The sequence below is a fragment of the Anomaloglossus baeobatrachus genome, chromosome 3 (assembly GCF_048569485.1).
Source record: "Anomaloglossus baeobatrachus isolate aAnoBae1 chromosome 3, aAnoBae1.hap1, whole genome shotgun sequence".
Lineage (NCBI taxonomy): Eukaryota > Metazoa > Chordata > Amphibia > Anura > Aromobatidae > Anomaloglossus > Anomaloglossus baeobatrachus.
Window position 1 is genome coordinate 361,376,072 of NC_134355.1, and position 18,128 is coordinate 361,394,199.

The 18,128-nt window shown below is 45.1% G+C and overlaps 1 protein-coding gene across 5 annotated transcripts in view; it reads right to left on the reverse strand.

The window, feature by feature from the left end:
• The window catches only part of ANKRD6 (ankyrin repeat domain 6), a 296,026-nt gene that overhangs the window by 122,492 nt on the left and 155,406 nt on the right, over nt 1-18,128 (reverse strand). For all 5 annotated transcript variants that reach the window (XM_075340132.1, XM_075340131.1, XM_075340134.1 and 2 more), the window contains one exon: nt 13,032-13,297. In XM_075340132.1, the coding sequence (XP_075196247.1) occupies nt 13,032-13,151 (120 nt within the window). In that variant the 5' untranslated portion in view covers nt 13,152-13,297. The remainder of the gene's footprint in view (nt 1-13,031; nt 13,298-18,128) is intronic.

The window sequence follows — 18,128 nt, forward strand, 5'->3', positions numbered from 1 at the left end:
CATATGTGGGAACATGGAGCTGCAGGGTGAGTGCATATGTGGGAAGATGGAGTTGTAGGGTGAGTGGCATATGTGGGAAGATGGAGTTGCATGGTGAGTGGCATATGTGGGAAGATGGAGTTGCAGGGTGAGTGGCATATGAGGGCTGCAGACTGACAGAAGGATGTGAAGGGGTGCAGAGTGTTTGAGAGGGGTAAGTTGGGGTACAGGCAGGGTGAAATATGTGGGCAGGGTGTGTGACATATGGGGGTGTAGTGTGTGTGATATGGGGGTGCAGGCTGTATGGGGAGCAGGGTGTGTGACATATGGGGGTGTAGTATATTACAGGTGTGCTATATGGAGGTGTAGTATATTACAGGTGTACTATATGGAGGTGTAGTATAATACAGGTGTACTATATGGAGGCGTAGTATATTACAGGTGTGCTATCTGGAGGTGTAGTATATTACAGATGTGCTATATGGAGGTGTAGTATATTACAGGTGTGCTATATGGAGGTGTAGTATATTACAGGTGTGCTATCTGGAGGTGTAGTATATTACAGGTGTGCTATATGGAGGTGTAGTATATTACAGGTGTGCTATCTGGAGGTGTAGTATATTACAGGTGTGCTATATGGAGGTGTAGTATATTACAGGTGTGCTATATGGAGGTGTAGTATATTACAGGTGTGCTATATGGAGGTGTAGTATATTACAGGTGTGCTATATGGAGGTGTAGTATATTACAGGTGTGCTATATGGAGGTGTAGTATATTACAGGTGTAGTATATGGGGTGTAGTGATGTAGTATATTACAGGTGTATATAGGGGTGTAGTGATGTAGTATATTACAGGTGTACTATATGGAGTTGTAGTATATTACAGGTGTGCTATATGGGGGTGTACTATATTACAGGTGTAGTATATGGGGTGTAGTGATGTAGTATATTACAGGTGTGCTATATGGAGGTGTAGTATATTACAGGTGTGCTATATGGAGGTGTAGTATATTACAGGTGTAGTATATGGGGTGTAGTGATGTAGTATATTACAGGTGTGCTATATGGAGGTGTACTATATTACAGGTGTAGTATATGGGGTGTAGTGATGTAGTATATTACAGGTGTGCTATATGGAGGTGTAGTATATTACAGGTGTACTATATGGGGGTGTACTATATTACAGGTGTAGTATATGGGGTGTAGTGATGTAGTATATTACAGGTGTGCTATATGGAGGTGTAGTATATTACAGGTGTGCTATATGGAGGTGTACTATATTACAGGTGTAGTATATGGGGTGTAGTGATGTACTATATTACAGGTGTAGTATATAGGTGTGTAATGATGTAGTATATCGGAGGTGTATTATATAGTGATGTAGTATAATACAGGTGTATATGGGGGTGTAGTATATTACAGGTATATGGAGGGAGTGTAGTATAATACAGGTGTATATGGGGGGTGTAGTATAATACAGGTGTAGTATATAGGGGTGTAGTGGTGTAGTTTATTACAGGTGTAGTATATGGAGGGGGTGTAGTGATGTAATATATTGGGTAGAACTGAGGTAATTATATTAGTCCGGCCCTCTAAACCAATCCCAATTTCTCATGCGGCCCCATGGGAAAATTAATTGCCCACCCCTGCTTTAGATTAATGTCGCCCAAACACGCCTTCATTGAGGAATTAGGTTGACATTCTAATATATATGGGGGTCCCTAACATTCAAAAATCGGGGAAAATAAATAACCAGCAAGTCCATTTTCAGACTGCTGATCCTTTTTATTCACTAGAAATTAGTTATCATTAGAGATGACTGCCAGCTGCTTTCTCATAGACAACACAGTAGCACTTAGCTGAATGAGTGCGCCTGTGTATGGCAGCGTCAACAAGAATGATCCTACAAACCTTCATTTAACTAAAGTGTATGGGGGGCTTAGGAAGAGATAGCTGGCACTTGAGTTGGTGCAAACTGATTTGCAGAACCCAGTCAAGCGGCCAGGTGAATAATCACTATCCGTTGGGCTGGAGCTCTGAGAACTGCCTTCATACCTGCCCAAATCTGCAGCTCCTCTTTTGATTAGCCGACCTGGCCTGAGGTCATGGTTGTGGTGTGACACACATGACATCACGCCATGCTAGACTGTATTATTTTACATAGCGAACCATCATCTATGTTTCTCTCTCCTGAATCTTTCAACATGCAGATAGTATTTTAACAGTTTGTGTGCTACATTTTCATCACCAACTAATGATGTCAGTGAATAGATGTAGAATAATTAATTATAAATATTATATAATGAGAATCTCTCTCTCTCTGTATATATATATATATATATATATATATATATGTATATATGTATATATAAAAAAATCCTTGAGACCCTAATCATGTTTCTCTAGCTCACATTTACGTACACTGTGTCAAGTAGATTTTGGTAATAAAATACCATACCTTCGGAAACAAGCAGCTTCATATGGCTTCCACAATCCCTGCATTCAGGCCACTAATGCAAACACCAGGGTCTTATACTTGTTAATGGAGGCTCTCCAAGGTGTGTGCTGAATTAATGCTAGATGCTGACATTTATGACATCTCCGAGAGCCATTTCATGACTCGAATTCCCAGTAGCACAAACCCCTATGCTACTAAATACAAACACAGCCATTTGTGATAAAGTCTTCTCTGTTACCCACGCTAATTTTACTGCACGATGTCAAAATCAAATTACATGAATGAAACCAGTGGCTTCAATTCAAGAATGAAAACTGAACAGAAATACATTTAAGAGAAATTTTAAACGATATTTCGGAACATGTATATGATGAATAACCATCTGGAAAATGTAAGACTTTTACAATCAATGTGTCACATCAATTATTTACATTTAGCCGGGCTTTGCACACTACGACATCGCAGGTGCGATGTCGGTGGGGTCAAATTGAAAGTGACGCACATCCGGCATCGCAAACGACATCGTAGTGTGTAAAGCCTAGATGATACGATTAACGAGTGCAAAATCGTCGTAATCGTATCATCGGTGCAGCGTCGGCGTAATCCATAATTACGCTGACGCGACGGTCCGATGTTGTTCCTCGCTCCTGCGGCAGCACACATCGCTGTTTGTGAAGTCGCCGGAGCGAGGAACATCTCCTACCGGCGTCACCGCGGCTTCCATAGGATATGCGGAAGGAAGGAGGTGGGCGGGATGTTTACATCCTGCTCATCTCCGCCCCTCCGCCGCTATTGGCCGCCTGCCGTGTGACGTCGCTATGACGCCGCACGACCCGCCCCCTTAGGAAAGAGGCGGGTCGCCGGCCAGAGCGACGGTCGCAGGGCAGGTAAGTGCATGTTAAGCTGGCGTAGCTTATAATGTTCGCTACGCCAGCTATCACACGATATCGTACCTGCGACGAGGGCGGGGACTATCGCGTGCGACATCGCAGCATCGGCTTTTTCTACTATGTAGCCACTTCATACTTCATACTTTACAACAGAAAAAAATGGAAAGATATAAAAATGCCATAAATAGTTTTTGAGGCATTTTCACCTTTAAAAATGTTACTGATTTATTCTCTGTGTAATGGATTTTAAAAAAAGTTTCCCAGGAAAAAAAATAGCTAAGTAATTTACAGAATATAGTCAGGAAAACGTGAACAAAAACTTCAGGAATTGTTAAATTTAGAGGACTTTTCAATGGTAGATGTCTGAAAGAAATAAAAATGTTCACTTAGGAGTATTGCCTTAATATACCAACATATAATGCACCGTATAATGGCATACAGGATTGGTGTACCTCACCGCGCACATCCGCAGAGAGTCTGTGTACCGTTGTACAGCTACAAATGAAAAGGTTTTGGTACCGTGTCAGGCAGTTGAAAAATTATTGAATGTTCTCAGTGAGAGTGAGAGTAACATCACTATTTTATTTTAGTTAGTCATTAAAAGGTATCACAAGATTATAATTTTGTTCCCCTCACTGAGAACATTCAATAACCGTTGTACAGCCTCACGCAAATTTCTTTGCTGGGTACAATGGGTCTCACTCAACTTTTTATGCATCTCTTAACTATACACAAACTAAAATGATGATAAAGGGTGAACATAAGTATATTCTGCAAGGTGTGGGTTATGCATAATAAAAGACAAAAACTACACTGGAGAAAAAAAACGTTTTACAATTTCTCTAATTATGATAAAAGAATCATTTAAATCTGAGATAAAATCGTGAACATTCAAAGTGTACATTTTTTTCTAAATATAGGAAAAAGTCCGGCGCAGTCCTCAGAGTGTAGATTTTAAAATCATCGGCGTTTATTCATGAAAATCCAATAAAAAGATAATGTACAAAGCGGTCAGCAGAAAAATACAAGGGATTGAAGGTTATAGGGACCCCATCGAACCACGCGTTTCGACACATGGTCTTACTCATGTAAGACTCATACTCATGTTTTTTTCTAAATAGTTTTGTCAATCTTGGAAAGGTTTGTAACTTTGCAAATAACTTTATTACGGAATTTGCCTTCCTTCCTGTAAAAAAAAAAAAAAAATGATGGCAGTGAAAGGGTCAGCACCTGTCTCCTCCTCTCCGAGTGTTGTGCTGACCAGAAGAATCTCCTGCAGCATTGTTAGTGCTGACCCTTTCACTGCTATCATCTGTACTCCAAAAGACTAAAGTCTGATATCAATGCAGCTAAAGTCAGGCAAGTAGATTGCTGGGAAAAGCAGATGGTTTGCAGGCGACTTACACTTTTTGTTTAAGGAATAAATAGAAATGCCCTTACAAGTTGAGTGTAAATTTCACAACTTCCCATGCCGGACAAAATTATTAAAAAATATAAAGTTTAGTTACCCATTAGTAATCTTGGTGACACAGTGTACATTGATAGGAATACAATTTTCTTAGCATTCGGACTTTTCCAGCAGAATGTAACATTTCTAATCTGAATAACTTGCAATGTATCCTGTAAATTCAATCTCCATCCTGAAGTTTTTATGAGTGGTGTATTTAGATAAATGTGGAGATTTGCCACACGTTGTCCCTTGTGGTCTGGCTTGTGGAAGGAACCAGATTGTGGGAGCGTATTTTAGGCACAGGGCTAGAGGGAATTCGGAGAGGAAGCAGTTTGCATATTCAAGGAGAGGAATTTGTGAAAAGAGTTATAAAAAGGCTAAAAGGCTCTTATGAAATATGAAAAGGTGAAAACCGAAGCAGTCTGAATAAATGGAATCATTTTTAGCAATTCTATAAATTTTTTGTCTAGATTTGGGAGTTTTCACTCACTTATGTATTACTCAAGTAGTTACATTCTGGCTCGAGGGTAACACAAAGTGTTACACATCTCAGACCGGAATGTGTAGTCTTTATTTCATAATGTAGATTTTCCATTAGAGTGCTATCCATGAAAACAACGGACAGCATATGGATAGCAGTCAATGTTAATCAATGGGGTATCAATGTGGATGTTCAATTTTTTTTCTCTAAGGACTGGATCTGAGTGAAAAATGAATTCAAGTAAATGGATACGCAAAAATAATGAGATTCCACAGGGATCAACATTATAGCATTCATTTTTTACGGATGCATTGCAATTCTTTGACATAGGAAATTAATTTAGAGTTCTAAAAAAAATTATAACTGCTGACATATAAAAAAGGGATGTAGGGGGGCGTGTCCTGGCTATGAAGGAGTGAGGACGTGACTTGTCTTAGCTCCTGCCACTGGACTTTATAACTGATGATCCACGCAACTGAGGACTCTGCAATACAGGCTATGCAGCGGAGGAGACGAGGGAGATCCCAGGGGTGCAGCAGCAGAGCTTCACAATCGGAGGAGAGAGGGATCAAGCACTTTTTATCCAGGCCGGGGCAGAGAGAAGCTTCACAGGGGGCACCCAAGATGGCTGCTAAGGCTACTCATGAGGTGAGCTCAGCGTGCAGCAGTGAGATGGCAGCTATGGAGATGCAGGGAAAGGCTCAGCAGCTGACTCCACTGAGAGGAGAGACCACCCGGAGTGAAGAGGAGATACAGAAGATAAGGCCAGACAGCCCAAGATTACAGGCACAGGGGAAACCCGGAGTGAGAAGCACGGGGGAAGTGCCTGCTGATACAAACAGTAGCCCTGAAGCCTGGAGGCCTCTGGAGAGGAAAGTAACGTCCCCTCCTATAACACACATGCAGGAGTGTGAGGAATTTCAGGAGGGGGGACACTGCACTGCAAATGAGTTACAGGTCCCTGACAGAAGTGAGACTGTACCCAGGGAGAAGCACAACATAAATCCAAAGTTACCAGATGCAGACAAGCATGCAGGGTCAGGGCCAGCCATAACAACAACACAAGAGTCAGGAGTTCTGACAGAGCTTAATGAGATGCGGGCACGTTTCTCAGCTATACCCACCAGGGAAGATATGGAGGCATATATAACCAGGCTGGAGCAGGCGTACCGCACAGAGCTGTCAGCCCTGAAGGGGGAGGTGGAGAGAGTGGACACCCAGAGTCAAGTGCAGGCAGCTAAAATTCAGAATATGGAGGACACTTCACAGGCCCACGGGGCACTATTAGAACAACACTCCCGCCAAATACAATACGTGGTTGAAGCAATGGATGATGCTGAAAATAGGGGCCGAAGAAACAATCTCAGAGTGCGCGGCCTGCCTGAGTCTGTCGAGTCCAAGGACTTACATGGTACCCTTCAAGTGATCTTCAATAATATTCTGGGTGAACCATCAAGCCAACCCCTGGAATTGGATAGAGCGCATAGAGCGTTGGGCCCCAAACCAGCCCAGAACGACCGACCTCGGGATGTGATCTGTAGGGTCCACCGCTATGTTATTAAGGAGGCCATTCTGTTTAAGCTCCGCAGTGGAGTATCACCATCGTATGAGGGGAGCCAAATCCAGATTCTACAAGATCTATCCCGTTTTACCTTACAAAGGAGAAGAGCTCTTAAACCTCTGCTGGACATTCTCCGCTCATACGAGTTTCCATATAGCTGGGGGTTCCCCTTCCGCCTGCAGGTTCGGCACGCGGGACGAATGCATGTTCTTCGGTCTCCGGCGGATTTACCCTCGTTCACCGCGGCCTTGGACATTCCATTAGTGCCTATAGAGGACTGGCCGGACTTTCCAATGGGGGGGGGAGTCACCGTCCCAGCCGGTGATCGGATGCGTGGCTCTCATAGAGAAAGAGGAGGGAGGCCGGTCTGATGTATAAGAGAATGGTGGATTAAATTGTTCTAGTATGTTTTTGGTTATAGGATCACAGTACGATGGAGTCTATCCCCTGGTCCTGATGGGAATTTCGCGTTGTGGGGTTATTGTATCGCCCTGGACAGGGGGGTGGGGGGTTCCCTCCTTCCATCCTGGGTGTAATGGGGGGCGCCCCTCAACATTATAAGGTACAATACCCTCTCAAAGCCCCTTCTCCCTTCTTTATACAGAGCTTTAGTTGCAAATCAAAATATATATAGTTAAAAGTTGTTTTTTAGTCCAGGGCAGGGGGCTCCTTTGTGGAAAGTTCCCTCCCTGATTGGGATAACACGCCACAGGGTAGTGGCGTAGGATTAACATCCCTGGTATATAGAGATTCTTATTTTTCTGCATTTACCTCTAGTCTATTTGACCAAGTATAAGGGTCACATTACGACCCTACAGGCAAGAGGTGCTTTGACCTTTTTGCCTACGGTACTCTCTCTTTGTTTGTAGTTTCCTTCATATACTTAATCCTTCTACCCCCCCTCTTTTTTTTTTTTTTTTTTCTCTCCCCCTCTCCTAACCTTCTCTATTCTCTCCACCCACACCTCTCTTCCCATCCCCATCCTCTGACCCTACTTCCCGGTTCCTCACCGTTCCTCCTCCTCAGAATGACGCAGATTACCTTTGGCTCATTGAATGTGAGAGGCCTCAATGTCCCGCAAAAACGGTCTCAGGTATTCTTTGACATGCATAAGAAACGAGTCCATATATTATTGATTCAGGAAACACATTTCAAAACTGGTCACCTCCCTAACTTTAAAGACAGATATTACACCAAATGGGTCCATAGCACCAACCCAGAGTCAAAATCAAAAGGGGTGTCTATCGGCATCCATAAAGCCCTGGTGCACACGGACACGAGAGTGGACACTGAGGGAAGATTCATTTTTCTGAAAATTAATGTTAATTCATCTATCTTTACCATTGTCAATTGGTATTTACCAAACAGAGATCCGGCGACGTCCTGCTCCTCTCTCCTGTCATCATTGGATGAATTCGCAGAAGGGACCGTGATCGTGGGTGGCGATTTAAACTTCACTTTGGACCCTAAGGTAGATACAACTTCGGGACACAATTCTCTCTCTCTCAGAAAGCTAACAAAAGTTAAACGCTCAATACAAGAGCTTCGATTGGTAGATGTGTGGAGAACGTTACACCCAGTGGAGCGTGACTACACATACTTCTCCCCGGCTCACTCATCGTACAGCCGCATAGACCTGTTTCTTGTGAGCCAAAAGGCTCTGACTTGGCAGATACAGGCCTCTATAGGCAGTATATCCTGGTCTGACCACGCTCCTATATTCCTGAGCCTTACTATCCCAGATGGGGCAGGGAGGCCGTGGTCTTGGCGGCTGAACGATAGTCTGCTTGGGGATCAGGGGTGCATGAAGGATCTACAGAACACGATTGATGAATTTTTAGAAATACACTCAGAAGACCCCACAGCCCTTCCCGTGCAGTGGGAGGCACTTAAATGTGTGTTGAGAGGGGTTTTGATCAAACATGGGGCTAGGCTTAAGAGAGAGAGAGCCCAAACCATTTTGTCCCTACTTCAGAATATTTCAGATCTGGAAAGGGCCCATAAGAAGACATTATCACCTTTGACACTGGCGGAGCTAGTCAAAAATAGAGAGGAGCTTAAATCGATTCTCGACCGACAGTATGAGCGACATAGGACTAGAATAAAAAGATTCCTCTATGAGTATGCAGATAAATGTGGTAGACCACTAGCTAGGATTCTACACCCTAGGGGAGACCCCAGCCACATTCCCATGATTAAACAAGCAGACGGCTCTTCGACTCAGAACCCAACTCTCATCGCGGAACAGTTCCAAAAGTATTATAGAGACCTATATAACATAAAGGGCAAATTTGGAGACATGCCACATGACGCATTAGAAAATAAAATAAACGACTACGTATCCAGAACGGCCCTACCGGTTATACCCAGCGCTGAGGTTGAAAATTTAGAGACGGACTTTACAGAAGCAGAAGTGGCATCTATCATTAAAGAATCTCCCTCAGGCAAAAGTCCGGGTCCAGATGGGTTCACCCCTAAATTTTATAAAATATTCCAAACTCAGCTATCCCCGTTCTTGACTAAAGTATTTAATTCCATCTCAGAAAATTCCCAATGGGTGGCGCAATCTCTCGAAGCCCATATATGTGTTATCCCCAAACCGGGGAAGGATCACATGTTAGTTACAAATTACAGACCCATTTCACTGATCAATCTAGACCTAAAACTTTTTTCCAAAGCCTTAGCCAACAGACTTGCTCCTTCCTTGCCCGGGATAATACACACAGATCAAGTGGGGTTCGTTCAAGGTCGGGAGGCGCGTGACAATACCAACAAACTGTTCCTCCTGATGACCCGGTCGAGGGCTCATTCTCTTCCCATGTGTTTACTCTCAGTGGATGCGGAGAAGGCCTTTGACCGGGTCAGTTGGAATTTCATGATGGCCGCTCTAAAGCAGGTGGGTTTGGGCAAAAAATTTTTAGATAGGATTGCGTCCCTTTATTCGAGACCCTCAGCAAAAGTTAGGACGGATGGGTTTCTGTCGTCATCGTTTCAGGTCCACAATGGAACAAGGCAAGGATGTCCATTGTCACCTCTGCTCTACGTCATTGTCATGGAGCATCTCGCGGTCGCCATAAGAAATAATGCTAGTATCCATGGGATAGAGGCCGGGGGAGGGAATCGCAAGTTAGCTTTATTTGCTGACGACCTTCTCATGTTTATTTCCCAGCCACACATATCCTTCCCGTCTTTGCTCAAAGAGTTCGAGGAGTTTGGTAACTTAAGTAATTTTAAAGTGAACTTCTCTAAATCAGAGGCTATGAATGTGACCCTGTCGGCGGAAGATCTAGCCCGTACAACCCAAAATTTTCCCTTTAAGTGGCAACCGTCAGCTATAAAATATCTGGGGGTAGTTGTACCTCGGGATCCAACAAAAATTATGCATCATAATTTTCTACCCCTGTTAGAGAGGACAATTAGGGATTTAAAGAAGTACGACAAAAAAAGACTATCGTGGTTTGGGCGTATCAACGCTATTAAAATGGATGTTCTTCCTAGGTTTCTTTTCTTGTTCCAAACGGTACCTATTCAGCTGCCGGGGAGTTACTTTTCCAAAATTCGGACGGCTTTGTCAAGGTTCGTTTGGGGGAATAGGAGACCTCGGACAAGCATAAAAACTCTTACCAGACACAAAAATAATGGAGGGGCAGGGCTCCCAAATTTCCAGTTATACTACAGGGCAACTATTCTAACGAGGATAATGGATTGGCACTTCCATAGGAACTCGAAACAATGGGTCGCGATCGAACAGGACGGATTGGGAGTCCCTTTGCACTTCCTCTCATGGATGGGAAAGGAGAGTAGGTCACAGATAGAGAAGGGAATGGAGTTTATTTGGACAGTGATGGGGACGTGGGACGGTGAGGTTAAGAGGGGTTCTCTCTCACAGGGGAGGGGTCCACTTACCCCCCTCTTCGGCAACCAGGAGTTCCCTCCGGGGCTTCATTCCAATAAATTTCTGGGATATGCTCGGGTGGAGGAAACTCGTTTTTTTCATGTGCTCCAGGGAAATACCCTGCCCCCTTATGCATCTCTACGGGCCACAGGGAGAGAGGTTTCCTGGATAGAATATATGCAGCTGAAATCGTTTCTATCCAACCAGGACAGGGAGAGGAAGTTGAGGACCCCCCCTACTCCATTTGAGAAATTGTTCTTGCAGGGTTCGTCACCTGGGCATGTCATCTCTCTTATTTATAAAATGCTGAACCAGAGAGACATGTCGGACAAACCCAAATTTGTCTATAGATGGGGAGAGGAACTGGGAGAGGACATTTCGGAGGACAGATGGAGCAGGGCGTTTCTGTGGACCCACAAGCTTTCTCTGGCTTGTGCCGCCCAAGAGAAAAACTATAAAATTCTCACAAGGTGGTACCAATACCCAACCAAATTGCATGCTATCTTTCCCTCAGTGTCTGACATGTGCTGGAGATGTGGTACAGAAAAAGGGTCTATGTTACATATATGGTGGAGCTGTGCTAAATTGCAACCATTCTGGGACTCAGTGTTTTCTCTGTATAAAAAGATGAGTGGGGGTGAGGTGGAGAGATCTCCCCAGGTGGCCCTCCTCTCTATCCTCCCAGGTTCACTCAAGTCACAAAAGAGGGACCTGCTGCGATTTTGTTTAGCGGCAGCCCGTATAATTATTCCCAGATACTGGAAACAGACTAGATGCCCCACGTTAGCTGACTGGGTAGAGGAGATGGCAAACCTCCAGAGAATGGAGGAACTCACAGCTGAACTTAATGGGCTCACGGAAAAATTTATCACAGTGTGGGGACCGTGGATTACGTTCATGGAGTCTCCTGAGTTCACGGTGAGTCTGGCAGGTTATTTGGGATGAGAAATGGTGACATACCTTGTCTTCCCCTCTCCCCACACACTTTTTTCCCCCACCCCCTCTTTACCCTACTTTCTTCACTCTATTTGATTCCTTCTTTTCTAAGCTTATATCTGTTCTTTTTTTTTTTCTCTAGTTTTCTACTTTTTCTTAAATGTTTATTCAATAACTTAAAAGGAGATTGTTTTATGCTGAGAGTGGTCTTGTCAATTATCAGGAAGACATGTTTAGCTGGAACTCTGATTTCTAGTGTATGGTTTGTCATGGAGTGTTAGCATAAGGATAGCTTATAGAGTTCCAATGAAATCTACAATGTGATGTTATTTTTGTCATTCCGAAACTGAGAGATCACTGTTTATGTTTTATAATCTTTATAAATGTTCAAGATGTATGCTTGATTTATAAACTTAATAATAAAACAGATTTGAAATAAAAAAGGGATGTACACTGATGATTGCATACATTTGTGTGAACCTGGCCTTAGCGTGACAAGAGATCTTCAAAAGTATATATATAATGTAATCGTCAGGACCCAATATGGCAAGGCACGAAAGACCTATATTCTTATATTATCAACCTATACTTTGGGGAAGTCGTCAATATCAGATTGACGCTGTGCAGTGGCCATTCTCAGGTACTGCAGCTCTTTTATAAGGAGTACCTGAGGGTTCTTATATTATTAACCTATGCTTTGTAGAAGTTATCAATATCAGATTGATAGAGGCCTGACAACCCATCCGTTCATCTGTTAGCAGGCCCAGCAGTCAGTGGCAGTACACAGTGCTCAAGATAAAACACCACAGCTCTATATGCTGTACAGTGGCCATTCTTAGATACTGCTTCTCTTTTATAAGGAGTAGCTGAGGGTTCTTCTATTATTAATCACTCCTTTGGAGAAGTCATCAATATCAAATCAATAGAGGCCCGACACCCCCACTGTTCATCTGTTAGCAGGCCCAGCGGCCAGTGGCGGTACACAGTGCTCGAGAGAAAACACCACAGCTTCATACGGTGTGCAGTGGCCATTCATAGGTACTGCAGCTCAACACTCACTGAAGTGAATCCACCAATCTGACAATAATCACCTATCTTAGAGCTAGGCCCTCGGTTTTTTAGTCCTAGAAAACCATTTTTCATCTCAAATTTTAAAATAAATCACCTAGATTTATGCTCAGAGAATATATATTTGACTATAGATACTAAAGCACACATCCTTCTGACACTAATTCAGGGCCCACTGGGTACGATCATGTACAATAGCATGTAGTTACAAATTCTGAACAGCAGCATGAGTAGTGCCCACATTTCTCTGCTTACTGTTGGGCTAAGTACGATTTGCCATCCTTACAATAAGATACATGATTTTCTAGTTACCTTGGTAACTGCTACCTTGGCACCCTTGTTAATAAGCTGCACAACATTATCCACTTGGCCTTTGTATGCAGCTACGAGGAGGCGTTCTGATAGCGCAGCGACCACATCCTGCTGGCTCATGAATTAGAACCGGGAAGTCCTCAGGACAGGCGTAGGATACAGATGTGCTCATTAACTGAGAATCTTTTCACAGTAGTGCAAGTACAACATACTTCACAGCAAGGACGCCTTTTGTATCACATACTTCAACTTGGCATCTTGTAAATCTGAAAGAAAAGTAAAATAATTCATTAAGCCAGTAGAATATGCTATTTATATTGCTGAACTGCAAATTCAATACATAAAATAGTATAAGGTCTCTGAAACAGTAACATGCCTTACTTCAGTGATCTGCAATCTTTCTCACCCTAAGAGCCACATTCAGCTCTCACAGATGGTCACCAATTGAGAGTCCTCCAGGTAATGACTGTCTGTAACAGCAGTCCGGGACCAGAGACACAAAATGGTTAACCCGAACCATCTAGAGCTAGCCGCCCACTAAGCAGGATCCTGAGGTACCCTGAAACACTTTAACCCCTATACAGGGATTTGAATTTACAGCAAGGTCCAGGAGATCGCTGCCTATGAAAAAGCTGCAGCCCAAAGACGGGGATAGTCACCAGGCAGAGGTAAAAACCAAGAAGTCAGCAAGGTACAAAATCAGAAGGCAGGAGGAATGTCCAGAAAACAGGCCGGGGTCAAAACAAGGATGTCCGCAAGGTACAAAATCAGAAGGCAGGAGGAACATCAGGAAAACAGGCCTGGGTCAAAACCGAAATGTCAGGCAAGGTGCAGAATCAGCAGGCAAGAGGAATGTTAGGAAAACAGGCCGAGGTCAAACAGGGGACAGCAAGGTGTGCAAGGAATCAGGCAAGTGTGTAGCTCAAGCAGAAAACAAGGCTATAACTGACACAGAAATGCAGGCCACTGAAGGAATAAAAAGGGTGTGGTGCCTTCCAATTGGCTGAAGTGGAAGTTGATAACTTCAGCTGGAAGGCACACACCACCACAGTCAGACAGTGGTACTGCAAGTCCCAGCCATACTACCCAACTTGGTGGATGAGCGGAGACTGTGCCCACCAGAGCTACTGGTACTGACTCCTCCCCTATCACCAGCAACACCTTCAGTGGGAATACAGCGGCACCTGGTGACTGGGAGCAGACGTCTAAGGAGCAGACTCTGGTGGAGATGTGACACTTTCAGTTACCCTACATTACCCCAGTAGATACACCCACAGACCTGTATTAATTTCCAGGATAATGACAGACAAAGCTTCCCCCACACCGAGGCCCTGAGCCTGCCTCCAGGATACTTACATCCAGGAGTTCCCACCTTACCCCCATCAGTATTCTCGCATCATGCACTCTCACTACAGTATGGCATCCAGCTTCATGCTCCCCTCTAACTGGCGCTACCAACCTCTCTCTAGCCTACTATAGTTATCTCTCCATCTCCATGGCCAGTCAATGTGAATCTAGACTCCCATATGAAGCTACTCTGAAAAGTAACCATCTGTATTGTGCATGCATATCCTAACCTACTGAAATGCTTACATTACAATAAATAGTTTTCTGTCTGTGACGAGTTCTAACTTGAAATAGATTATATTGGAAGGTTAAACAGCTCATAATGTCAATGCTAATTTAATAAAACAAATTAAATGAAATCTTGACATCAGCAGTAGCTTTAACCATGTGCTGTGTATACGGATGGGTTTACACAATGTTGTGATCATGCTTTACACAGGTCATTTTTCAGCGTGTCCTCTGATGCTGAAATGACTGCGAAGAAGTTATATCTACAAAATAGGAAATGTTTGCATGTATTACAAGACAGTTATTAGTAAAAAAAGATTTCATTTATGGTTTATTATTAGTGATGAGCGAGCATGCTTGTTACTACTCGGTACTCGCACGAGTATCACTGTACTCGGTCTACTCGGCGGGGACCGAGTAATCTCGCGATACTCGTGCTGTACTCGTGGTCTTCATCCCTGCATGTTGGCGCTCTTTTGAGAGCCAGCCCTCATGCAGGGATTGGCTGGCAGACCACTGCAATGCCACAGCCCTGTTAGTTGTGGAATTGCAGTGATTGGCCGGCCTGCACAGCGTGACCGAGCCTTTATACCGGCGGGCGCGCTGTGCTCTGCTCACAGCTATCCAGACAGTCAGTGCAGGGAGAGGGTCGCTGCTTCAGGGAAAGGTTTGCGGCCCTTTATAGCTATTTCCGTAGCAGGGCTGCAAACAGTGTGACCAAAAGTCCTTCTCAGGACTATTCTAGTTGTATACAGGCAGGCAGGGTATAGCCAGGTCGGAGTACAGTAGCAGAGTCCTTCTCAGGACTATTGTTGCTGTATACAGGCAGGGTATAGCCAGGTTGGAATACAGGCTAGTGACCAAAAGAGTCCTTGTCAGGACTATTGTAGCAGTATACAGGCAGGCAGGAAGGGTATATAGCCATTCCTAGTGGTGACTGTATACCAGCCTTCATCATATCTGGGGCTGGTGTACACAGTCTAAAACAGTCCTGATAGTGTCAGACTTCTCAGCAATTGTCGCTCCTAAAACCTGTTAGGTTCTTAGTGCGTCCGTGCTTGCATTTAAAAACCGCACGTGTGTGCCTGTCGGTGGCAGCGTGCAGGTGCACTTGTGTGCGTTTTTACCAAACTATTATATAACGCACAAGTGTAGTGTATAATACACGTCAGTCAGCAGTGGCTGATAGTGTCAGAGTTCTTAATTTTTGCTCCTAAAACCTGTGTTAGGTTCTTAGTGCGTCCGTGCTTGCATTTAAAAACCGCACGTGTGTGCCTGTCGGTGGCAGCGTACAGGTGCACGATTTGCAAACTTTGATATAACGCCCAAGTCTAGTGAATACACGTCAGCACAGCATTGCAAAATGCGCAAGGGCATTGGCAAGGAACAAGGAAGTGGACGTGATGGTGGTGCAGGCAGAGGCCGAGGTCGTGGGCAAGCTCTAATTTTGCCACAACAAAGGGCCACATCTAGTCGCTCGCACGTCCTGTCCCAAATTCTTGGGGACCGCAGCAGTACACCGCTCTTGAACCAAGACCAGTGTCAACAGGTTGTTAGTTGGATAGCGGATAATGCTTCCAGTCAGATTGGCACCACCACAAACACTCTGTCTTCCACACGGTCAAGTGTCAGTAGCCGTGATACTGCACCGCACATTTCAGAACCTGATCCTCCTTCCTACCACAAGGCTGAGTACACGTCCTCGGACATTAATGATCCCACACTTGGACACTCGGAAGAGCTGTTCACGTTTCCATTCGCACATTCTGGCCTCTCGACAGCTCATGTTGAAGTGGGTCATGAGGAGATCGTATGTACAGATGGCCAAATATTTGAGCAGCCACGTTCTCACGAAGTTGGCAACGTGTCTCAACAAGGGGTGGACGATGATGAGACACAATTGTCAGGAAGTCAGGAGGAGGAGCAGGGTGCGGAAGAGGAAGACGACGTGGTGGATGATCCAGTAACTGACCCAACCTGGCAGGAGGATATGCAGAGCGAGGACAGCAGTGCACAGGGGGAGGGAGGCGTAGCATCCCAACAGGCAGTAAGAAGCAGGGTGGTGGCTCCAGGCAGAAGTCAGGCAACCGTTCCCCGGAACAACAACACGACACAAGGTGCCTGTACAAATGTTAGGTCTTCCCGAGTCTGGCAGTTTTTTAAGTTGGATCCAGATGATTCTAAAAAGGCCATTTGCAACACCTGCCGTGCCAGCATCAGCAGGGGTACCAAAACTAGCAGCCTGACCACCACCAGCATGATCAGGCACATGTCAGCCAAGCACCCGACTTTGTGGGAAGTACAACAGAGTCGAGGAGCAGTGCTTGCTAATGTCACTGCTACGTCTTCGCTGGTTGTGCATGCGAGCCAATCCCCTGTGCATGCGAGCCAATCCCCTGTCCATGCTGCTTGCGAACAAGCCTCCTCCGGTCCTGCACCTGCAGTTGCCTACGCAGAAATAACACCATCATCAAGCACGTCCTTGTCCCAGCGCAGCGTTCAGTTATCCATTCAGCAAACCTTTGAACGCAGGCACAAATACACTGCCAACACCCCACATGCCACAGTTCTAAATGCTAACATTTCGCGACTGCTTGCGCTGGAAATGTTGCCTTTTAGGCTGGTGGAGACAGAAGCATTCCGCGACCTGATGGCGGCAGCTGTCCCACGTTACTCGGTCCCCAGCCGCCACTATTTCTCCCGGTGTGCCGTCCCCGCGTTGCATAACCACGTGTCACAAAACATCACATGTGCCCTGAACAACGCTGTTTCACCCAAAGTCCACCTAACCACAGACACGTGGACAAGTGCTTGTGGGCAAGGCCGCTACATCTCGTTGACGGCACACTGGGTTAATATTGTGGAAGCTGGGACCCAGTCTGAGCGAGGGACGGAACACGTCCTTCCCACACCAAGGTTTGCAGTCCCTACCTCAGTCAGTGTTTCACCCACACTCTACAGCTCCGGAATGTCATGCTCTTCAGCCTCCTCCTCCTCCTGCGCATCCTCATCCACTGTACCCTCCACACCAGTCCCAAGCTGGAAGCACTGCAGCACTGCCTCGGCGAAGCGGCAACAGGCTGTGCTGAAGCTAATCTGCATAGGTGACAAACCCCACAATGCAGAAGAGCTGTGGACAGCTCTGAAACAGCAGGCAGATCACTGGCTCACACCTCTGAACCTAAAGCCAGGAAAGGTCGTGTGTGACAATGGCCGGAACCTGGTGGCGACTTTGAGGCGAGGCCAGCTGACACATGTTCCATGCGTGGCCCATGTGCTCAACCTCGTGGTTCAGCGGTTTCTAAAGTCATACCCAGAGCTGTCTGATCTGCTGGTAAAAGTTCGCCGCCTGTCTGCACATTTTCAAAAGTCACCTACTGCTTCAGCCGGCCTTGCCGGCTTTCAGCGCAGTTTGCATCTTCCGGCTCACAGACTGGTGTGTGATGTCCCCACGCGTTGGATTTCAACTCTGCACATGTTGGTCAGGATATGTGAGCAGAAGAGGGCAGTTGTTGAGTACCT